Below are 24,329 nucleotides of genomic sequence, written 5' to 3'. Positions count from 1 at the left end.
AAATCACAAAAATTTTGCTAAAATCATGTTTTTGACCAAAAAAAGATTCTGAAGACATAATAATGATAAAATTGGACGGATACTTTTGCATGATACCTGAATTTATCAATCTCGCTAGAGTTTTCAAATATCACGCTCGACTTCATCTCGCATGATATTTGAAAACTCTAGCTCGACCAATAAATTCAGGTATCATGCTCACTCCGTCCAATTTTATATCATTACTAGATTTCGCGGTTCTCGGGTTGGGCGGTTCTCGTGATAGGCCTATCTATAATTACCCAACACCCGTTACCCATAATACTTGTCCTAACCTTTCAAACTACTACGATATACGTCGCTCAATGATTAATCAACTCTGTTTTGTAGCTGTGACGCTTACTTTAGTACCCATAATCTGAAAACCCATCGTTCACCTCTTTCAAACCCTGCCCTGCTACCACATTGGAGGACCCCAAAATACCCGAAATTCAACGCATAAGCGGGTTATACCATAACTGATGATTTTATGTTAATCCTGTCTTGTAAATAGTATTGGTCCGATGAGATGCACCTGTTAGTCACACTGTAATGCTTTTCCGATGCTCGCACTGTACTCGCGCACACTCCCGTTGATACTCATGCGATAGCGCACCGCATGACAGCACGCGATAGTGCACCGCGTGAACGCTGAACGCTGAACGCGATAAGCAGCGGACAGAGGATTTGACGGACGGACACGCCGTAATTAGTATTAAGATGTGTCCAGAATCTTGCATCCTATACCATTGTACATAACCTAGCTGTCCGATAAATTTGTGTATCGGTCTGTAACCTCTTCATAGAGTGCACAGTTTATATACTTTATATGTGACATGATGGGGGCCAAAGGCGGCAAATTTGAAATTGAGATAACGGCAAAAATATGGAGTAAAAAACAATAAAATACATAAGAAAATACACATCACAAAACCCGATAACTTCAGAACCAAGTATGCTAGAACTTTGGTGTTTTCAGTATATGATAGCCTAATGTTACTAGAAGATGACAATTATAGTAACTCAATTTTCAAAAATGCCTCCTTTGGCCCCCATGGAGCAGATCGTGTCACATATGCAAAAGTCACCATGTATGCCGATTTTGGTGTGATTTTTGTGCCATGCCATGACCAAAAATCCATTTTTGACCAAAAATCACATTTTTGAACAAAAATCACATTTTTGACCAAAAGTCACATTTTTGACCAAAAATCACATTTTTGACCAAAAATCTCAATTTTGACAAAAAATCTCATTTTTGACCCAAAATCACAGTTTCGACCAAACACATTTGTGAAAAGAAATCACATTTTTAATGTTGCCTCTTGCCTCATTCAGCCTCTTTTACTCATGTTGGGTCGCATAAGTTTTAACAATGTCAGCACCCATGCAGTGACTTGGCCTAAAAGCAGTTGGAGTGTCATCTAGCTCTCATAATTCAGTACATGTACCGTTGGCAGAACCCAATCATTGCCATTCTTGTGAGTCTATGTCAGTTCCTATGAATGTAATATGAAAAAAATGCAAGTTTTAATTTAAATATATTTAATCTAGGGGATAAAGTTCAATATTTTCTATTCAAGTTGCACGGTAAGTTCTTTTTTTTTAAATATAAGCTTGTGTCTGATTCATTAGCTTGATTGGGGGGATTTGGGACTCATTTTACATTTTACTCATTGTTTCACCGTTGGTCATCACCATTGTCCACGTTGTCTGCATGGTTTACTTCGCGAGGGCGGCTTTAGCTGTTGTGAAACATGATTGAATCCTTTTCAACTATAAAAACATGCTACAGATTGTCTAATTCACATGATTATTTCATGAGGAATGCAAGTTAGTCATTGCCACTCAACATTTGAGCCTTTGAAAAACCCTTATATTAAATCTAGGAGCTTCAGAGAGCGCTACATATACCCCTTGCACCCCCGCCAGGGCTTCGATCTGGATTCCACAGGGACCATAAGGTGGGCCCCTGGACCCCACCCACTCTGCGCTCAGTTGCGCACATGCTCCCTCACAAAGTCCTCCCTTAACATGTTGTCACTTCATGATCACTCAAATTGTCCAGTTGGCACTTCAAAGAAACTAGCTGAGAAGGCCTGTCCTAGGTATATCTCTGGCCCTTTTGAGATGCATTACATCTCGGCAGTGCGGGAACTTGCATTGAGTATAGTTACATCCTCAACCGAGGCCTAGGTCCTGGGAGGAGGGTCGCGATTGCAATATTGACAACTGCATTACACACCTGTTCCGATGAGACATGTAGTAAATAAACTTGTAGTAGACCAATAGTAGTCTATTGGGGGTCAGCATGTGTAGGAATTATTTTGTTAAATATGTTAAAAATAATAGGTTTGCCTCACGTGCTATGAGTGATTCAAAATCCAATGCAGTACGCGCGTTTTTTTTAAAAATATTTTTTATTTTATTTTTGCATCAGCTATGCATGTTTACTGTGGTATTTTGTAATGTTGGCAGGCCCGTAGCCAGGCTTCCCTTTTAGGGGGTTCGACTCAAATCATTATGCTCTGATTTTGTTGAAAATGGTCTCAAATTATTTGTCTTTCCATGATAAATCGGAAAAAGAATAGTTTGTGCTGTGGTAACACATCAAAATGGAGTTAGGTACATTCATGTACAGGCACTCTAGAAATGAGCTGCCCTGTTCATTTGATAATTATTTTACCAAACGTTCTGACATACATAACTACAAGACACGATATGTAAATTACCTAAATCTAACCAAAAATAAGGAAGTCTTTTCTGATCATGCCATACGTACAAGAGGTCACATTCTTTGGGATTCTTTAGATAAAAATCTGAAAGCTTCAAAATCTGTTAAAAATTTCCGCAATCAATTCAAAACAAAACTTATCTCTAAATATAATTAATCTTTTCTGCGAGCACCCCCCCCCTTCCCTTGTCTTGTCTTTTAGTTATGTTATGTAAAGTTTTGTTAATTTCATTTGATTATTCCTTTAATGGATACATAAGCCCCAAAGGTCAACTATTATGGCCTAAACAAATGCTAAAACAAAGGCTGGCCATTTCTTAAAGGTGGGTAACCTGATTGACAATCTCATCCCCCCACTTTACCTCATCAAAATGCTGAATTTGGTATCAGATGAAAGCTCATATAATTCTCATAAACATTGAAATTTGGCGTTCCAAATCGGTATACAATGTATTTCTGAAGAAATCATCAAAAAACTGTCGAATTAGTCTCATATGGTATACCATATTTGAGACTAATTAGGCAGTTTTTTGATGATATCTTCAGAAATACACTGAGTTGGAACTTCTAATTTCAATATGTTTATGAGAAAAATAGGGCCTTTCACTTGAAATCAATATATTACATGATCATGATGATTATCATTAATAAAAACACTGTAGACTACCAATATCACGCTGTATAAATGTCGGTAATTCCATTAGGAATTAGTCACATTTACAAAAAACATTTACATGTTCTTTTTGCATGAGTGCTTGAAAGGGAGGACATTTTATGTTATACGTAAGTTTTAAAGAATTTTATTTTCCAAATATATCAGGTCACCTTCCTTTAATAAATAGAGCAGCTTCAGGGCTCTGGTTTGATACACTAATAGTCTGTGAGACTTTATACATTGGCTAGGGTACATAAACTCCTGGGGGTTCACTTGGGATATTATTTGGTACGCATGCTGGTCACAAAAAACGTTGAAAAAGGGTCGAATTTTGACCTGCTGGCATAGACGCCATCTTTAGGATAAGGGGTACCTTTTAAGGGTAATCTTTGATGTTTAGGGTTGTCATTTCAACCCATCTTCGACGTTAAGGGTCACTTATTTGCAGAGATGGTTCTGGAGATGGTTGGCCTACTCAGGTACACAAGTAATAAACCAAAACAAAAAAAAAAAATGAATATGTACGGTTCCAGTTTATTCTCTATATACATATGTTAAATATTATGGGCCCTAGGGCCCAAAATGTTAAAACAAAGGGCTGGCTGTTTCTCAGCAAATAAAGTAGCTCCAGGGCTCAGAGTTGGTACACTGATAGCACTTAGTATGCATTATATTGTTACACGACATATATGAGCCCCATATGTCACATATTATGGGCCCCAGGGCCTGAATGCTATAACAAAGGGCTGATAGTTTCTCAGTAAATAAATCAGCTACAGTGCTCTAAGTTGGTACACTGAAAGCACTTCAGGATTTAACTTTAACAGGTGTACATGAGCCCCATAGGTCAAATATTATGGGCCCATGGCCCCAAATGTTTAAACAAAGAAAATAAAGCAACTTCAGGACTTTAAGTTTCTGCACTGATAACATGTAGGTATATAGCTGTTTTTTTTGTGCACACTGCAAAGGCCCTCTATAGTTATACATGTGTTTCTCTTTGTCATACCTTAAAGATATTTAAGAAATTCCTGAACTATCTTCTCCATTTCAGTTGTTGCTCGCCTTGCTACGTCAGTAACAGCAAACACTTCATAGTCAACACCAGGAACCTTATTACGAATGGGACCATTAGAACCATCTGGTATTGGGTCATCCTTCACTTTCTTTCCTTTCAAAAGAACAGGCACGTGATATCGGCTGTGCGTGAAGGGAACAGCATGCTGCTCGCGATCCCCATGCTTGCCCATGTTGTTCAGTCTATTGAATGCTATATACCAATTGTCATTTCCTGGGAAGGCTGGCTGAATCTGTAAATATATGAATTCAGAAATAAGAAATAAAATATACAGAGGAAGATAAAATCATACAGTGAATACAAGAATATTAATTAATTAACACTTGTTTTTAGCAGCGAATCCAGCTCAAGCAATATCTCTGTCCTTCAGTTTGTTCATAAACATTTTGTATACATGGTTTACGCAACTGCTATGGATGCACTGGTTTGCACGCTTTTGAACGGTTTACTGAGAAAAATGGTTGGATTTTCATGCAGTGAAAGTCAAATTTTCCTTTTCATTATAAGGTCATCTGGGTCATCTAAGGTCAGATAAGTAAAGATTGGTGGATTTTCATGAAATTGAAAGCCAGTATTTTTTTAGGTAATTTCAAGGTCTTATGGAGGCCATCTGAGGTAATTCCTTCAAACCTAGGGGAAATTTTAGCCTTTAGAATGACGTCCAAGGGGACCTTGCGATTACAAACCGCTGTATATATGTTTTAAATTTTCAGAAAAAAACGTCCTAAACATTGCTTATCATACAGCTCTTTTTGCTAAATGTTTGTGAGACAAACTATTTAACCTAAGTAAAGTAGGTAATATAATAGGGCTACGCATCCTGCATAAGAACAAATAAACACAATGGAGAACGATTTCTCACTACAAGAGGAAACTGAATATAATTAATAAGAAAGAAATAACATGTATTAAACCAGGGTGTTTGATCTGCTAGTTGGAACCATTGGTTACTCTATGCCGGGAATTAGCTCGGTAGAAATAAGAACATTGTACCAGTCTGTAGAGGTTGGGATCGACCCATAGGTGAAGTTTATTAAGATGCTACATGTTGTCAGAACTATCTTCTCTCACAGTAGAGTTAGAGAAAGTGTCAAGTATCAAGTATTAAGTATTAAGTGTTAAGTAACAAGTGTCTCTAACCTACAAAAGTATCAATCTTATATTTTGGAGCAGAAGTACAAGTCCAACCTCCTTATTAATATTTCATCCAATAGCAAGTAATCTTTAACAATGATGTAATGGTCAGTCTAACAAATTAACATAATTGAATATTAATAATTACTTCCTGTGCACATGATGATGATGATGCAAGAAATGTAGGGGATGACACACCTACATAATCTTGAGACAAAGGGCCTTTACAAATGTTGGTTATAAAATGTTACTTGGAAATAAAACAATAGTTATTGTGTTAAAAGTATCAGTAAATACCTGGTCCTTTAAGAAGTATTATATCATGATTACAGTGACTTTAGCCGTGTGATAGTTTTTACTATTACATGGCATGAAAAGAAACCATGTGATATCATGATATAAAACAAATATTACATGCCAATATTCGTGTCATAGTAAAAATATATCATTCGGTCAAATTTTGACTGATCTATTTCCCTCGGCTACGCCTTGTGAAATAGAAAAGTCAAAATTTGACTTCATGATATATTTTTTACTATCACACTCATAGGCATGTAATATTTGTATAATGACAAACTCTTCTGACTTCACAAACCATCATAATTCTCTTATTATGAGATAGTGCATTCAATAATCACTGGCCTTCACACCTTTGTTTCTTTATCTACTACTACTACTACTACTCCTAAATATTACTTTAATACAAATATTTGTTAATTATCTTTGGTGCACATAATTAGCTTGGTCACAAACAGCAATATCAGTGGGAGCTGGTAGCCTAATGGATAGAGCGTCCGTCTAGAGATCAGAAGGTTGTGGGGTTGATTCCTATGCCGGCACATTCCCTTGCTTTTTTTTTTTAATTTTGGTTGTGTACCGGTCGGGATTTGTGTTTATTTGTTGTCTTCTTTAATTGTAATACTTTAGGTTGGTAAACTGTTCTTTCTTTCTTTCTTATTCTACCTAACAAAAATATTAAGCCTAATAATAATTACCTGTACGAGTAAATCTAGCAGTTCTTTGAAGTTGGTCTTAAAATTCTTCCATTTATACATTGAATAAAGCAGGTCTGTTAGTTCTTTCTTTATATCCTTCTCATCCTTTGGTTTAGACTTGTCTTGCTCAATGTAAAAGATCTGGCTGCGATAATTCAGAATATTTGGAAAGTTTTTGTGGTGAAACTCTGTCATTGTTCGATCCAGAAGAGTACGAGCTTCATTGACCACCAGGGATGTAGCATTTAGAACTTTTTTGCCATCTTGTTTGTCATTCATCAGTGCAAGTTCCATTTCTAGGTGATACTTTCTTAATGTTCCAAAATTATCATCCTCAAGACCTACCAACTTCTTGATCCTACTGTAAATTTGACCATCCTTTTCATTATTCATTTCACAGCAATGGAGTATCTTTGCACAGTCAGCACGGAACTCCCATGTTGCAACTTTTGGGTCTTTCTCCAGAATATCTGCCAGTTTTTGGCATCCGGTCATACTGCCTACTTTAACTGCTTTCCAGAAGAGATCTTTTGACTTTTTTCCATCTTGCTCAATCTCACCCTCACGCAAGAGACATTCAATGTGGCATGGTTCCGCTAGTTCTGGTTTGAGTGTCTTCAACACTTCAATCTGTTTTCTAGCTTCTTCCAAGTTATCAAGTTGAATCAAGGATCTAATCAGTTGCTCTACGGCTTTGTAGTCATTGTTCGTCCCTTCACACTTTAGGTACTCTTCATACTTCTCTTTTGCTGCTGCATGTTCTCCAAGAGCTTGGTGCAACCAGGCAAGACCTTTCAATCCCTCGGCTTGCTCTTCAGGATTTGTAGAAGTAGTCAATGCGTTCATAATTTCCTGGAAGTTCTCACTAGCTGTAACAAAATCTCTTGCTATGCCTTTGAAAACACTTGGTGTGGGGTTTTCCCTTGATACTGGAGCTGTGGTGCAGTAGGTAACAGCAAGATTGATAGCAGTGCGCAAGTGTTTTGCTGCTGTCTTGTTATCAGCATGCTTTTCTCTTAAAAACATGGCATATTCATAGTTGAATGTGAACCTATTGCTGGGGAGAAGATTGTCAGTAGCTATCAAATTTTTGAAATCCTCATCAGCTGGTTTGATCTCTCCTAGATCTGCATGTGCACGGGCTTTGTCTAGCAGGGCCATGGTGTTAGTGCTACTACCTTCAACTGCTTTTGTAAAACAGCCCAGGGCTTTTCTCAGAAGATTTATATCAGGTTCCTCATAGTTTGCATGTTGTCTATTTGTTAATTTATGGAGTGCTTTCTCCTTGAAAAAAACCTGCGAATTATATTTGTCACGATAGACCAGGCCATGCTGATGGTGGAAATATGTGTCTTTGCTCATCCTATCACATACTTCAAATGCTCTGAAAGCAGCATCATACTCTCTTCTTTTTCGATAAACTTTCCCAGTGAGGCTACGGACATAAGGATTATCATGTTGACTGTCTTCCGCTCTCTTTGCAGTATCTTTAGCTCGAGCACTAAATTTGCCTTCTTTACGAAGTAATAATTGTGCTAAAGATGCCAATGCCATACCATGGTTTTTATCCAACTTCAAAATTCTGTTATACAGTTCTTCCTCTTTCTTCATCTCATCAGTGAATGCATATGTGGGAACATCAAATCCTGCCTGACGTCTTATGACCAATGCCAATCCATATAGCCAATCTGATTTGTCTGGATAAAGTTCTATGGCCTGGCGATAATATATTTCAGTATCACTATACTTGGGTGGACCTAGCCTGGAAAGAGCAAATGCATGTACTGAATCGATACATGCCTGTGACTTGTCTGTCTGTTTCTTCATCAAATCTTCAATTTCATCTTCAGTGTCATTATCTGGGGTTTTCAGTCTATGAGCAGCAATAGCTTCATTGCATTTTGCCACTAGCTTGTATCCAATTTGTGCATCTATATCAGTCAGCGCATTAATCTTATCATAGGCAGTCTTTAAGCAACCTTCAAAACTACTGAAATCGGGTCTTGGGTGTTTAAACTTTGACATGTAAAGAAAGCTTTGGAATAAATGAGCTTGAATCGGCATCTCATTCGGATTGAACTGAATGTGCTCTGTGATCTGTAGGTTTAAGGGTCCAAACTCTTTCAAAGTGTCATCTGAGTCAAGGTTCCAGTTGAAGTGGGAAGGTGCATCCTCTAAGACAGGAGGGAGTGACATGGTGGTGGTTGTGTGTTGAGCTGAGTCAAGGTTCCATTTAAAGTATGAAGGAAAATTCTTTGGCTCAAATTTGTCACCACCTGAAAGTATTTGAAATAAATAAACAGATTTGTTACTTAGATTTATATAAATAATATACATGGATACACAATCATGCTTTGTATACCTGGCAGCAAGAGCTTTTTACTCTAACAATTTAAGTAAAATAGTGCAAATTATTTGTTGAAAACATGCCCCATGTCCCAAATAGGTCATTAGAAGACATGGGGAGTGAACACCACACATAGTAAATATTCATAGACAATTTTTTTCATTTTCTGCCTATTTACAAGTTGAGGTCAAATGGCCTTTGACCTCAGTGTGACCTTGAACACCATACCTTGAACTCGGCTCTAATCAAACAAGACCTAGCCTGTACATTATTTATTTGTTTGTTTGTTTGTTTGTTTGTTTGTTTGTTTGTTTGTTTGTTTGTTTGTTTGTTTATTTATTTATTTATTTATTTATTTATTTATTTATTTATTTATTTATTTATATTGATTGATTGATTGATTGATTGATTGATTGATTGATTGATTGATTGATTGATTGATTGATTCGTTAATTTATTCATAGAGGGGTGGATGGATGGATAGCTGTATGTTACGTATGGCTTTATGTGACATTTGGATTAAAGTTTTTATTGAAGATTTGGTCAAATATGAACAGTTTAAATCCTATTGATTATCGTGTTTTGATGAGTCCAAGTGTGTGAAAATATTGGATCCAAAACATGATAATGATAAAATTGGATGCTTTATGCCCAATATTTATTGGTCTTGTTATGAGTTTAAAAATATTATTTTAAAACTCATAGCTCGACCAATATTAAAATATGGGCTAAATCGATCCAATTTTATATCAAACTTGGGTCATAGCTGCAATATTGGTACATTCATGTATTGGTGGTGTTTAAGGTCATACACTGAGGTCAAGGGTCATTTGAGGTCAACTTGTAATATAGGCAGAAAATGAAAAAAAAATGGTTTGTTCACCCAATACCAATTGCAACCAAGAGCTAAAGCTGCATTATGCATACTTTCATGTCAACAGTGGTGTTTTAGGTCACATACTTGGGTCAAAGGTTATTTTAGGTCAACTTGTAAAATTGAAATTGAAAATGAAAAAATGTGTTTCACAAAAATGAAACAAAGCGTTTCACATGAATATTTACCATGTGTTATAGTTGGTTATTTTATTTATTTTATAGATTTTTTTGTCTTTTCCTTTATTTTATTGGTTGCTTTTTACTGTTATTTGCTCATTTATAGTTTCCTTCTTTTGCTTAAGAGAGGGGAGATAGGGAGAAAGAGAATGGAAGAAAGAAAGGAAGACTGAATAAATTATGAAAGAATTTTAAATTAATTGAAGAAATAAAACAAATCATGCATGAAATAAATTAAAGCAATATTGTAACAAAGAAAGCTTATTTCCAAAATTTCAATTGATTCGGACATTGAATTTGCGAGTTAGTCATAATTAGGCCTACATGTATTACACCGTCTTTGCCACTGCGCATCACTGTGTTATAATTTCCGGCTGTCGACAGACGGAAAATACATATTGGACGATATCTTTGTCAAATGACTGTATCTAATGAACAGTTTATGCACTTAAACACAGTGGCAATATCAGGGGGGAATGACCCCCCAGTTTTTCCTCCCCACACAAACAATCACAGAAAATCTACTATTTGGGAGCAATATTAACCTTTTTTGCACCCTATCGAGTTCCCATGCTCAAACACAACCCGAAATCAGGGATTTTTGTTCGCGAAATGGTCATATCTCAACATTCCAAAACAGGTTTATTCAGGACACTTCGTAAAATTTTTGGTTTTAGTGTACCCTGGTAGCATACAAGTAGCATGTACAATGTATGTTTGCAGGAGACTTGAGACAAATATTGTGACTGAGATTGCGAATAGGTTGGGACAGTTTGTTTATTTCATGCATGCCCGCTCCCCTTATTTAATGTTGAATGCTGAAAAATAGTAAAAAGTGGTTGCGCTTAACCCTAACCGCCTAAGGGCTTTTTGGCGACGGGAAGGGAAAGAAGGAAGGAATAAAGAGAGAAAAGAAAGAAAGAAGTTGTTTGCTCTGGGTGGGATTCGAACCCGAGACCCCTCGCATGCCAAGCACTGGGTCGGCTACACTTTGCCACGGGTCTTGGGCTTCGCTGGCCAGCGAAACCGTGCCTATATATCACTTAGGGCGATTGCGTCATCACACCACGTGGGGTGCACGCACGAACAGCGCATATATCAAGTAGTATTTTGTAGTATACAGTCCTGTTAGGGTTAATGTCTGCCCCAATATTGTTTCCAGGGGGCAGCAAGGGGAGTAAGCAAGTGCATAACATGAGCTGTGAAACGTTTCATGTATTTTCAGCCTCATGTTCAATTCACACAGGAATTTGATCCTAAAATACATCAACTGTCGATTCTTTCCCACCCAACGATTTTCGTTAAACACTAATGCAACAACAAATATGGCTACGATAGCTCGTTAAAAGTTTGACAGAAGAAAGAAAGAAAGAAAGAAAGAAGAAGAACTGACCAAAAACAGAACACTCGCAAATTGGAAATTTGTGATTGTAACAATCCTTACACTATTAGCTTTCTTGTGCAATATGGTTTGAATCTCTGAAGTATATATTTTTTAAGACTCGGTGTACTCCCATTAGACGTTGTCAAACCTTAAAGGAAACAGTCATTAAAGCTAGTATTACAAGAGGCATGATCACACGGGAGCTTACCTCCGTGTTACCGTAATGCAGAGGTAGTGCAAGGTCATGACTTAACACGGATACTTGTCCACACGGTCCTTCCTCGTGGTCTTTAACTCTAAAGCACTCCGTGTTAGCTGCACGGCTCGGTCTTTGCTTCGTGGTAAATATAGGAATTTCCTGGAAGTTATAATAGGGTCGTTTGCTATACGGTACTGCAAGTACACTGTAAAAGCCGATGGCTCTTAGTTTCAGGGCAATTATGTCCTACACGTGTTTTTTAGCTGTTATTTTCTTCTCCACTCAATTTCTTTATCTTTCAGCTCTTCCGTTTCTTCTTTTGACCAGTTTAATGGGTTTTGTTTGTTGTTGTTGTTGTTTGTTTTTGTTTTTTGTTTGTTTTTGTGGTGCTTCTTTCATCATGTTCATTCTCGGTGAGAAACGGAGATAAATTATTGTGAATTTATTGCTAAAGAAATTTAAAATACTGCGAACCTGTAAGTGTTGTATCCATAAGGTCAATCTTACCCCCGAAACATGGAACGCTCGCTTCGTGTTAGCGCGCTACCACAGAGATTTCTCTGAGGTAAATCTTTCGTGTTAAGCTTCGAGGTAGTTAACACGATACTTGTTCAGACGGGCGCTAACACGAAGCTACCTCAGAGGTAGCTTCGTGTTAGCTTAACACGAACTTACCCCTAAGCCCGTCTGAACACGGCTAAGGTGTTATAAAATGCTTGGTTTTATTATTAGCTATTATTCATTATTCTTACCTTGGATAGGAAGTTTCTTGCTGATGCTTTAGATCAGTGCTGGCTGCTGGCAGACTGTTCGTTCTATTGTGTGTGCATACATTACACATGGGTTGCCAGAGAATGAAATTAAGTTCAAAGTTCAAAGCTGAAGTGTGTGTTATGTATTTGCCTGGGGCTTGTTTGGGGAATTTGGTCGTTGACGAAAATACCTATACTTCGTGCATTTTGTCTTGTTTGTAATTCTGGAATTATGAAAACTTTTGGGTCTTATCTATTTGTGAAATCAAATTTTGGTCAAAATTCTCAGTTTTGGAGGAAATTAAACAAACAAACACTTTTTGGACCCAAATATTAGTTTTGAGCAACATAACAAAAGATTTATTTTTGAACAACTTAGAGAAATATTCATCAAAAGTGGTTGTAAAATGGTCATTTTTGCTCACTCACTCTGCAAAGTATATTATTATTTATAGCAATCACATTAGAAAAGAGTAAGAATTTTCTTTATACTTCTAGGTTTTTATAGTTTATTTGTAGTTTGGGACTTGGACTTATCAGTGTACTTATGAAACTGAACAACCAATAGCTCAACACAATACAAATCTATCACTGACAAATGCATGATTTTTTTCCACCTAATTAAACACAGACAATTAAACCTTGGACCGGTTGCAGTTCTAGCAAATATTTATGGGAAGCTAACAGTGTCATATCGTGCAGCTAGCTGCATGCATCAAATTTTAAGTTAAGTGCAGCTATTTGACTATCAGAAACGTCATATTAATTACATTATTGAGTAGTGAGCTGCAGGTAGTATAATAGTGTGTACTATCCTCCCTCACAATTTTGCTGTTAATTTATGTGACTGAAAATAGGCATATGTAGTGAAGTAATAACAAGTAGCCTAACTAAATAGTTAAAAGAAAGAGCAAGGTACACCAACTTGACGTGGGGGAAACAAGTAAAATACAGACTAAATGACAACATCATTAACTCATCCTATATGCTGTAGTACCAGTACCACGCATGAGTTAGGAATGCTCACTCGGTACAAACAGGGATCTTAGATATACAACTGACCATGCATATCACTGTGTGTAAAAACCAAAAGGCATTGGCTGTAGTTGTTGTTGGGTTTTAATTCAATTATAATCATCGTCTTTGGAACAGAATGAACAACAACAACAGCAAACACACACAGGGCCATCGCTAGAGGGGTGGTATGGGGTGTCACATCCCCCCAATACACAATTTTTGTCGGCAAAACCATGTGATTGTCGGCAAATGCAGTGAAAGTTATGTGATTGTCGACAAATTGTAAGAGTCATATAAAAGATTGTGTGCTGTTGTTACGTAATAGGCCTATTGTTAATGTTATTGTAGTTACTAATTTAAAAAAATTACCCCTCCCCCCCCATTTTTTTAATTCTTGAGTGCCATCCTGGCTAAAAAAAATTGGGTCTACAATTCACAAGACATGCTGTACACCCCGAATCATATCGGTCTAGCGACGCCCCTGAACGCACCAAGTACAACAGAAGTAGTAGCCTATCTGTGATTTTCAGCCAGTAAGCCTATGCCATTGACATCCTGAAAGCAAATATAAAACAAACAGTTTGGAAGAGGATGTTTATAGTAGCTCCACATGTAGCTGGCATGTCAATTACACCATTAAAATCACAATTCTGATTGGTTAATAAGCTGCTTGTAATGATCTGTGTAGCTAGCTGCACGTTATGACACCAAAGACTTGCCATAAACATTGCATGATTGTGTGTGCAGCAGGGGAATCCCTATAGTGTTGCCACCTTGAATATGAAAATAGGATAATTCTAAATGATTCCTTCTGAAATCACCTTCCAACCGAAGAAGTTAAAGTGTGTTGGGGAGGAGGGAGGGGCTGTCTTGTTTGTCGGGAGGGGGTGTGGGTGGGTGTTTGTGTGTGTGTTGGGGGGGGGTGTATGTCTTTTTTCCCCTCAAAAGGGAAAGGTAAATGTGTGTATAATTTTCGGCATCAAATCAAAACTTATCAATACTCAGTTACAATAAATAATAACTCAATAAAATTATAAAAAGAAAAAGACAGCATGTAGTATTATATTTAAAGCTAATTTTGTTTTAAAGTCATGCATTTCCATAAAAATAGATGTGTATTTCGTTTCCATGAAATGTTAGTTTTTACTGTCAGATATATCCCCTTTTAATTCTGAGCCACGCAAATGAGCCAAAACAAAGAAAATCGCTATTTAATTCCAACGTTGCCAATGTATGCAACAGAGACGCTAGAATTAAATAGCGATTCCATCGGTCAAACCTTTGATATGTTATGAACATCCCATATGCCATGTGTGTGTTTAGTGTTATGAACATTATGTGTATGGATTTGCCTAATATTTTGATTGTGAGAATGAACCGTTTGATTAAAAATACAGCATAAAAGCATGATTTTTGCAGGGTATGTTAGTGATTGTAAATTACATTACAATCATAAAACAAATCACAATTTAGACAAAACTTGAGGGCATCCTGCTCAACAGATGTTACAATGACATATATTTTTATTTGAGGGGACTAAATTTGCCAATTTTCAAGTCTAACAAAAGCCAAGATTTTTGTACGCCCTTCTGGTTTCTTCCAAGGAAAACCATTTGCCACAGGAATATGCAAACTATGTTTCTGATAAAGTTTGTATTGCCCTTAAAGATACAAAGTCAAGGTTGGTCGGTTGGGATTTTGAACTTTTTTGATTATTTTGCCACATACAATATTAAAAAACACAATGAGGCCAAAAAAATGTTTGCTTGCCCTCTAGTGGGATTTTTCGGGTAGGGCGGTCTGTTAGAAAAAATTGTCTTCTTTTTATGTATATGTTGGTCTCCGTAAGGATTGAGTACTCTACTCTACGTGACAAAAGAAGAATGTATCTTTACTTTTATATTTTTTTTAATGACTCGCTATTCTATATGCCTGAAGGCAATGATGAACATAAGTCATGTGGAAAGATAAATCAATACTTCACTTCAGACCTCCAATACGCAAGATACACCATAGATTAACATTGTGAATGCTAAATACTTGTGCCAAGTCTTTGAAGTTCGTTACTGCAATTGTAAAAAAACATGTTTTTGGCCCATTTCCCCTCAAATTTTACAGGATTTAATATGATTTAGCTATGTTTCATTTGGCAAAATAGGGTGTTTCGTAATCCCTATTTTTTTTCTAGAATCTGCATATGGTTCTTCCATTATATTACTGTATGTGTGGAAATTTATTACTGTATCTATGCTCAATAAAGCTATACTGCAAAAATAGGACAAAAATGTGTGAATACAATCTATTATGAATAGGTTTATGTATGAAAACTCAAGATAAGGAATGTAAAAACAAGCTTAAGTATAGTTCAAAATTGATGAAGCGCCAAAAATTCACTCTTTTACAGTAATACAAATGGGCTATTCCAGTTTAAAAATATACATCCAATATGGAAAACATGACCTTAATCTTCCACACGTTTCAAATGGATTCACCCATTTAGGTAAACCATTTGAAATTCCCACTCCCTGTGTGCAAGATTGAAGTCATGTCTTCAATATAAATAGCCCAATTTAATTTTTGAATTTACCAAATTCGCTACAGTAATGTAAACATGTATTCGCTGCCGTAGTGCACATTAGTAACCATTGATTACTGGTTCAAGCTTGGGCTTATATACCTGTTCCGAATTATGATATGCTATAGGCTTTGTGTTGTGATCATTTCGATCAGTGGTTCGTAACAAAGAAAGCGTGAGCCAGTTGACCTAGCAACGGTCATATTCTAACGTGCAATACGCCAGCGAATAGAGTTATTTGGCTTATTTCTATTATTGTGAATACAACATTGGTTTGCATAGTAATCTATCAAAGTATATAATATGCATGCTCTTGTATTAAAGTTGTAATGACTTTGTTATTAAGTGCCTTGGCAACAAAACAGGTTGAATACAGTACTGAAATATCACATGCGCTTCTTTAATGAAATTGAAGCAATGCAGAAAAAGAATAGTTTGTACTAGCTTTGATGTGTGGCCATTGAGTTATGCCTCAAAGAGGTCAAAAACTACAAAAATGTTTGTCCTTGGCTGTTGTACCTTACAAACTATCATATTTGTGAAATTCCTGAACTATCTTCTCCACTTCAGTTGTTGCTCGCCTTGCTATGTCAGTAATGGAAAACTCTTCATAGTCGACACCAGGAACCTTGTTGCCAATGGGACCATCCGGACCATCTGGTATTGGGTTTACATTCTTGGCTGTCTTACCATTGAGAAGAACAGGTACATGATATTGGCTGTGCTGAATTCCATCTACATGCTTGCTGATGTTATTCAGTTTGTTGAAGGCTATATACCAATTGTCATTTCCTGGGAAGGCTGGCTGTATCTGAAAATATATAATGTGTGATCCCGATATCAATATTGAGATATTTAATGAAGGAAGACAGAATCACACACTAGAACATCACATGCAGTTGAAATACTTGTTTATTTTACTCATCAGTGCTAGGATATTTGAAGTCTGTTACTTGTCGTTGGAGAGCGAATATGCATTCTACATATATGAGAACAGTTCTTAGAATGGTGACGGTTTTTGTAAAAATATTGTTTTTATGCCACCAGGGTTGGATATCCATTTATAATTATATGAATGTGATCGCTGTGTATGCCCATGCAGTGCGTGCAGTAGCTTGAATCTTGTCAGTGTCCCCTACAATTCTAAAGCTCCTTCACATAATTATACAGAATAAATGACAAATTCTTGGATGCTGGCAAGATCAAGATTATTGCTATACCCAAGCTCATCTAAGTTCATGTAATAAACTGATTGTTAGGTTGATATGACGTTTTTACAACTGAGAGAGCAGACCCAATTGTATTGACATTTGTAATGGATCTTTTCCATCTGAAAGAGATTAATATATTAAAATGATAAATGCTGCATGCAAATTATAGAAAAATACTCTGAATTACGTACCATTACGAGGAAGTCTAGCAGACGTTTGAAGTTGGTGTCAAAATTCTCCCATTTATACCCCTTAGTAAGCTTCGTTGTTATTTCATTCCTTATATCTTGCACACCTTTTGGTATAGAATTCTTTTGTTCAACACAAAAGAACATGCAGCGAGAATACCCAAGAGCAGGATAATGAATCTGTTGAAACTTGATCATGGTTCGATCCAGAAGAGATCTGGCTTCATTCAACACCTGTGATGCAGCAGTGAGAATTTCCTTTTTGCCATCTTGGTTATCATTCTTCAGTTTAAGTTCTTCCATCTTCAGGTGGAATTCTCTTAATGTTCCAAATTTCTCATCCTCAAGTTCTATCAGCTTCTTGGTCCTGCTGTAAATTTGACCATCCTTTTCATTATTCGTTTCACAGCAATGGAGTATCTTTGCACAGTCAGCACGGAACTCCCACGTCGCTACCTTTGGGTCGTTCTCCAGAATATCTGCCAGCTTTTGGCATCCGCTCATACTGCCTAATTCAACAGCTTCCTGGAAGAGATCTTTTGCCATGCCGATTCCATTTGGTTTTGCTTGCTCAATCTCACCCTCACGCAAGAGACATTGAATATGGCAAGGTTTCACTAGTCTTGGTTTCAGTGTCCTCAACACTTCAATCTGTGTTCTAGCTTCTTCCAAGTCATCAAGTTGAATCAAGGATCTAATCAGCTGCTGTATGGCTTTGTAGTCCCTGCTCTTCCCGTCACACTTCAGGTAATCTTCATACTTCTCTTTTGCTGCTGCATGTTCTCCAAGAGCTTGGTGCAACCAGGCAAGACCTTTCAATCCATCAGCTCTCTCTTCAGGTTTTGTAGAAGTAGTCAATGCATTCATAATTTCCCGGAAGTTCTCACAAGCTGTACCAAAATCTCTTGCTATACCTTTGAATCTTGGTGTAGAGTTTTCTCTTGATACTGGAGCTGTGGTGCAATAGGTAACAGCCAGCTCGATAGCTGTATGGAAGTGTTTTGCTGCCTTCTTGTTGTCAGCACGCTTTTCTCTTAAAAACAGGGCATATCTGTAGTTGAATGTGAACCTGTTGCTGTGAGAAAGATTGTCTGTAGCTATCAAAAGATTAAATGCCTCATCAGCTGTTTCAATCTCTCCTAGATCTGCATGTGCACGGGCTTTGTCTAGCAGGGCCATTGTGTTAGTGCTGTTACTGTCAACTGCTTTTGTAAAACATTCTAAGGCTTTTCTCAGAAGACTAATAACTGGCTCTTTGGAGTTTGCACCTTGTCCATTTGTCTGAAAAACCTGTGAATAATATTTGTCACGATAGACTAGGCCATGCTGATGGTGGAGATATGTGTCTTTGCTCATCAAATCACATGCCTTCTGGAATGCCTTGATTGCATCGTCATACTGCTTTGTTTTTCTGTAAACTGTCCCAGTCATGCTACGAACATAGGGATTATCAGGTTGACTTTCCTCTGCTCTCTTTGCAGTGTTTTTAGCCTCAGCACTTTCATTACCCTCTTTGCTGAAGTAAACATTGTGACAAAGATGCACATGCTAGACCGTGGTTGTTGTCTAATTCCAAAATCTGGTTATAGAGCTCCTCTTCTTCCTTCATCTCCTCAGTGAATGCATAATAAGGCGCATTAGATCGTGCCCGACGTCCAATGACCAATGCCAATCCAAATAGCCAATCTGAGTTGTTTGGATAAAGTTCTATGGCCTGGCGATAATATTTTTCAGTATCACTATACTTTGGAAGACCTAGCCTTGAAAGAGCAAATGCTCTTACTGAATCGATGCATGCCTTCGACTTGTTCGTCTGTTCCTCTATCAAATCTTCTATTTCATCTTCAATGTCATTATCTAGTTTTAGTCTGCCAGCAACAATGGCTTCATTGCATTTTGCCACTAGCTTATATCCAATTCGTGCATCTTTATCAGTCAGTGCATCAATCTTATCATAGGCAATCTTTAAACAGCGTTTGAAACTATTGGAATCAGGTCTTGGGTGTTTATACCCTGACATGTGTAGAAAGCTTTGGAATAAATGAGCTTGAATGGGCGTCTCTGTCGGGTTGAACTGAATATGCTCTGTGATCTGTAGATTCAGTGCTTCAAAGTCTTTGGATGTACCTGACTCAAGGTCCCAGTTGAAGTGGGAAGGTGCATCCTTCAAGATTAGTGGGAGGGACATGGTGGTGGTTGTTGTGTGTTACGTCAATCAAAATTCTCACAATCTGAAAGTGTTTGAAAGAAATGAATGAGTGGATTAATGACTTGCTGATTTCAGTAGAGGTGGAATCAAACAAGCTTTACAGGGGTGATTGGTTGGATTGAGCTGTTTTCCAGGTACAGTATTCTGATGGCCACACAAAATGCAAAAATAGCAATATAGCCGATAGTGAAGCAGAATAATATAAATATAGGGCTTAGACAGTATTGCTAGTGAGTGGCAGAATTATTGTTATTGGTGGTGGTGCATTAGCGGCATTACCCCATACGTAGTAGATAAAGGGTTCAAAACAGACCATTACCATAGATAATCGGTGTCTTGTTGACCCCGGGGTCTCGCCTTCCGAGCGACTAACATGCGAACCATATACCTCAACCATACCTCAACAAGACACCGATTACACTGCCCAACACAGTTTTTGGTGACTTTGGTTTGAGAGTTGTTTTTAGGTAATTTTGGGTCGCCGATTTCAAATATAGCATTAGTTTTTGCATATCACGTCAAATTTTCACTCTATGACTATAAATCATGTAGAAATATACAAGATTCCATGTGTTTCAGAGCTCCATTATGTGGTGCAAAGCATCATGGGAAGGTATGATTGTCTGCTATTTTAAAAGCTTAAAAGCTGTATTTATCAGTCATCATGTATCATGTACAATATTTTAAGACAAACATGACAAAGGCAAAAAGTATAACTCATCCTGTCCTTGCTTATTAAACATATGTGTTCTAAATAGTAATTCATGAAATTTCACCATTTGTCATAGAAAAAAACTTGACCTGATAGGGAAAAACTGATGCCATATTTGAAATCAGCGACCCCAAATTAGTTAAAAACAACTCTTAAATCCAAGTCACCAGAAAAAAAGTTAAATTTTGTTGGCCAGTGTTATCTATGGTAATGGTCTGTTTTGAACCGTTTATCTTACATATACGGCGAGCCAAAATAAACAAATTTGTTGGAATGGTGTATTCATTTTCCAAACGACAAATTGGAAAAAATTGATGTATTATTTTGTAAAAGTTGTGGGTTTTTCCCAAAATAAAAACACCCCGAGATAGTGTAATATTCTTCCCATGTGTCCTGCGTATGCGAGTCTCACGAGTCTATTTAATGACAAATGCAAGTGATTTAATCAAATCAATACAGAATTGATCTATCAGTATTTGAAGTGGTTTGGTAGGTTTTTCACTTGCATAGATAATCCGCTGGAGTGTATTCACCCTGTGACCATTGTTATTCAAATGATTAATGAATAATGCAAATTGTATAGAGTTTTCAACGTTTGGACTACGATCTATTTCAACACCATGAAATTTATATCTTAGAAAAATGTGAGTATAAGCAAATATTTGAATAACCTAGTAACGTTGTGTCCAATGGTGCTCCCCATTACGGGTAGGTCACAGTAAGGCTTTGCACCCCCAGCCTCTTGACTTGTAATGAGTACCGCAGGTTAGTTTGCGAAGCTCCTCTGGTCGGGTAGTATCCCGGGGTTCTTGCCTAGCAGCTAATTCGCATGGATCGTTGAGCGTTTTTGGGTTGGGCAAGGATAAAGACAGATTCCCTTCTAAAAACCAATGGCAAGTTTATATACATGTACTGAGTATAATGAAAGCGGTTACTTTTTTTTATTTATGAATATTTACTTCGTTATGTTAATTAAAATTTAATTTGCATAAATTTAACTGAGCACCAGTGGTGTTATGAATTACTGTTATACGGACTGCAGGAGCCCTCTATAATTTTCTCTTGTCATGTAACATTTGCATTTAAATCGAGCTGTGAATGCATTTGTTCCGTAATTCTATCCGAGACAAGTAAGCAACTCAGACTCTACATGTATGTTGCGATCCTTTCCATAGTGTTTCTAGAATGTCCATGGTATTCCTTTTGTTTAGCTGGCTGCCCGAGACCGTTATCTTGAGCTATTGTGTTGATAATGGTTTCTGGGCAGCTAGCTACCTCCATTACTCTAGCTAGCTACCTCCATTACTCTAGGTAATGGTCGAGGAAACGAACCTTGAACAAAAGGAATACAATGGATAATCTGTGAATAGAAAAGGGCTAGACGTATATATGTATATGTGGTGGGATCAAGCAAAATAAGCCTGATGTCAACAGAAATACAAATTTGGTATTTCTAATATTAGTATTTTTTGTGTATATTGGTTTCTAAGTTATTCATATATTTCAGCCAATAGCATGATGAATGTTATGATAAGTCTTGTGCAAAAACGTTGTATCTCCAAAAAATCAAAACCATGCATGTAAACGTAATAGCTGCCATTTGCAACATTTCAATAATGTACTTCAGTTACTTTTGATCAAAAACACATGAAGACCCCCAACTATATGTAAAGGTGATATTGGGTTAGCTTAGTGACCATTAGGAAAATGCTGCGAAAATGTGCTTTACATAAGGCAGCTATTACATTCTACTGCACTTACAATGGTCTTGCACTGTACCCACAATGTATAACTCCAGTTTTTTGGGTCTTTTGTGTACAGAGTTAATAATGTGAATTGAATCTTTATTTCCATAATCAAAAACAAGCAAAATACATTGAAATCACATCAAAATATAAAATAATAAATAGACAATTATGGAGGAGATGGCCATGACTGTATCAATTCACATAGGCCTGCAAAACCTGATCTGTTCTTAAAGAAGGAAGGTATAGTCATTAGTGCTAAAACTAAGACAACAGTGTTTTTCCTTTCCGGAATATTTCACTTTTTTGAGATATGTACTACCCAGCCATCCAATTCAGGGGTATTATATGAAGGGGCTATTCATGCATTCTAGTCAAATACCTCCTGAAATAAAAGAGTTTTGCTGTCTGCAGGGATACATAATATCACAGAACACAACATTAACTTACCTGTGATATGTCACACTTGTAGCAGACAGTATATGTGTCATGGAAAATAGCTATTCCTGTATGTACTACGGAATATTCTAGAGTTGCCAGATCATTTACAATATGAATTTACCCAGTGCAGTGTTCATATCTTGTAGCATTCAGAGATTTAAGCTGCAGTTCGACTTGGGAGTTCAACAGCCTTTTGAATGATTGAATATTGAGTTATACAAAAATATACATGTAGCTTGCTTTAATAACATTTTATCAGGCATTTAAGATTATATAAAAACCTTTAAGGTTCTATTTTATTCTTAATTGATTGACAAGTGTAATGCACAGGGAACGCTGATCTATTAATAATACACATTTGGCAATATGTGATGCAAATTTGTTTCTTAAATTATGTTTTGGAGGTTGGAAAATTTATGATTTCAATCGAAGTGAGCATTGCAGTTTTGTACAATCATAATAGGCCTGGGCTATAATGAATGCTGTGCAATTCTGGAGAATATATAGCTATAAATTATAGCCTACTGTATAGTTTCAAGGCTGTTAATTCTATTATTATATGATACTACAAAAAACTAATAAGAGTTTTATGAAAATAATACATGTTATAATGAAAATAAAAATTCTGCTGGGTTTGAACCCACAACCTGCCAGTTGACTCAGATGGGGAGACTTTAAAAAATCCCAGGGGGCCACTATAAATAATAAATGTGTTGTCATCCTCGAGCAGAAATCCGCGGGAAAATGTACCTTTTTCACGCATCGTCGCAGTCCACACAGGGTAGCAATTTCATGCTATTTTGGGAAAAAAGGGTATACATTTCAGCACAGGTCAGCGTTTAGGGTATGGATTTGACGGACATGAGGTCAGGGATTAGGCCATCAGGTATGGATTTGGAGAACAACCAACTGTCATACATTCATATCTTATACTTATAGTAATTAAGTCCCTTTGGTGAGTATTATAGATTTATCAATGTTAAAATGTAATTGTGTGTGTTATAGCAATCCCGGGTGATAGGTCAGTGAAAAGGATAGCCTACCTTTTTTTATTTATGGTTGGTCAGTGAAAAGGTTTTTTATGGCGTTCATTGAAAAGCTCGGTGCCTAAATAATATTATTGGTCAGTGAGGTTGGGGTGTGCAACAAGATCCTGATGAACAGAATCCGACCTCACATTGATCCTTTGCTGAGAAGCAACCAGGCCCGGGCAACCAGGCTGGCTTTAGATCAGGTCAAAGCTGTGCTCAGCAAATACACATTTTGAGGAGGATCATGGAAGGCTTCAAGGAGTACCAACTTCCCTTGACAGTCACTTTTGCAGACTTCAAAAAAGCCTTTGACTCCATCAACAGGTCCATCATGTTCTCAGTGCTGCTGCATTATGGAGTACCAAAGGTTGTGGTCAATGCCATCCAGGTGCTCTACAAGGACTCCACAAAGCACTAGCCTGGGCCGCTTTCTGGAAACTGGAACGCCTTTGGAGAAGCCCATCCCTGCCAATCGGAACAAAAATCAAGCTGTTTGAGACAACTTGTGTCACTATCCTTCTGTACGGGTCCGAGTCATGGGTAATCACCAAAGACATGAAAAACAAGATCAATGCCTTTGCAACATCTTGCTACAGAGTCATGTTAAACATCAAGTGTGTGGATCGACCTACAATCTGACCAACACCACTCCACTGGTTGCCAGAGTCAAGATTCATCAACTCAAATTTCTCGGCCATATACTGCGTCTTGAAGATGACGGGCCTGTGAAAGAATAGGCCCTTTATACTGTACTTACAGTATGTACAGCACCTCCTGGGAGATACTGAAGGGATGCTGCAGCCAAACAAAATTGTTTCGCTTGGCCAAGATCGCAACAGTTGGAGAAAGCT

General features: G+C 37.3%; 4 protein-coding genes across 4 annotated transcripts in view; 1 reads left to right on the top strand and 3 right to left on the bottom strand.

The window, feature by feature from the left end:
* Positions 1 to 24,329, top strand: part of LOC140164293 (DNA-dependent protein kinase catalytic subunit-like) — a 209,920-nt gene that overhangs the window by 138,277 nt on the left and 47,314 nt on the right. The gene's annotated exons all lie outside the window — the stretch shown is intronic.
* Positions 730 to 8,886, bottom strand: LOC140164285 (uncharacterized). Its single transcript, XM_072187555.1, has 3 exons — positions 6,615 to 8,886; positions 4,417 to 4,717; positions 730 to 1,517 (listed from the first exon to the last, which is right to left on the bottom strand). Exons 1-2 carry the CDS (start codon positions 8,808 to 8,810, stop codon positions 4,418 to 4,420), a joined length of 2,496 nt encoding a protein of 831 aa, XP_072043656.1. The 5' UTR covers positions 8,811 to 8,886; the 3' UTR covers positions 730 to 1,517; position 4,417.
* LOC140164291 (uncharacterized) lies at positions 14,906 to 18,880 on the bottom strand. The gene is made up of 2 exons (XM_072187562.1): positions 17,344 to 18,880; positions 14,906 to 16,752 (listed from the first exon to the last, which is right to left on the bottom strand). The coding sequence occupies exons 1-2, from the start codon at positions 18,769 to 18,771 to the stop codon at positions 16,462 to 16,464; spliced, it is 1,719 nt and encodes a 572-aa protein (XP_072043663.1). The 5' UTR covers positions 18,772 to 18,880; the 3' UTR covers positions 14,906 to 16,461.
* LOC140164295 (uncharacterized) lies at positions 18,845 to 22,495 on the bottom strand. Its single transcript, XM_072187567.1, has 2 exons — positions 22,457 to 22,495; positions 18,845 to 19,571 (listed from the first exon to the last, which is right to left on the bottom strand). The coding sequence occupies exon 2, from the start codon at positions 19,526 to 19,528 to the stop codon at positions 18,845 to 18,847; it is 684 nt and encodes a 227-aa protein (XP_072043668.1). The 5' UTR covers positions 19,529 to 19,571; positions 22,457 to 22,495.

This window comes from Amphiura filiformis, chromosome 11 (assembly GCF_039555335.1).
Source record: "Amphiura filiformis chromosome 11, Afil_fr2py, whole genome shotgun sequence".
Lineage (NCBI taxonomy): Eukaryota > Metazoa > Echinodermata > Ophiuroidea > Amphilepidida > Amphiuridae > Amphiura > Amphiura filiformis.
This window is presented reverse-complemented; position numbering and strand designations above follow the sequence as displayed.

Bases quoted from the DNA above. Each gene is read 5' to 3' on its own strand.
- LOC140164291 (XM_072187562.1), bottom strand. From the start codon at position 18,771: ATGACTGGGACAGTTTACAGAAAAACAAAGCAGTATGACGATGCAATC. The intron at 16,753-17,343 runs GTACGTAATTCA...ATATATTTTCAG, and splicing joins TGCTAGACTTCCTCGTAATG to ATACAGCCAGCCTTCCCAGG.
- LOC140164295 (XM_072187567.1), bottom strand. From the start codon at position 19,528: ATGTCCCTCCCACTAATCTTGAAGGATGCACCTTCCCACTTCAACTGG.
- LOC140164285 (XM_072187555.1), bottom strand. From the start codon at position 8,810: ATGTCACTCCCTCCTGTCTTAGAGGATGCACCTTCCCACTTCAACTGG. The intron at 4,718-6,614 runs GTAATTATTATT...ATATATTTACAG, and splicing joins TGCTAGATTTACTCGTACAG to ATTCAGCCAGCCTTCCCAGG.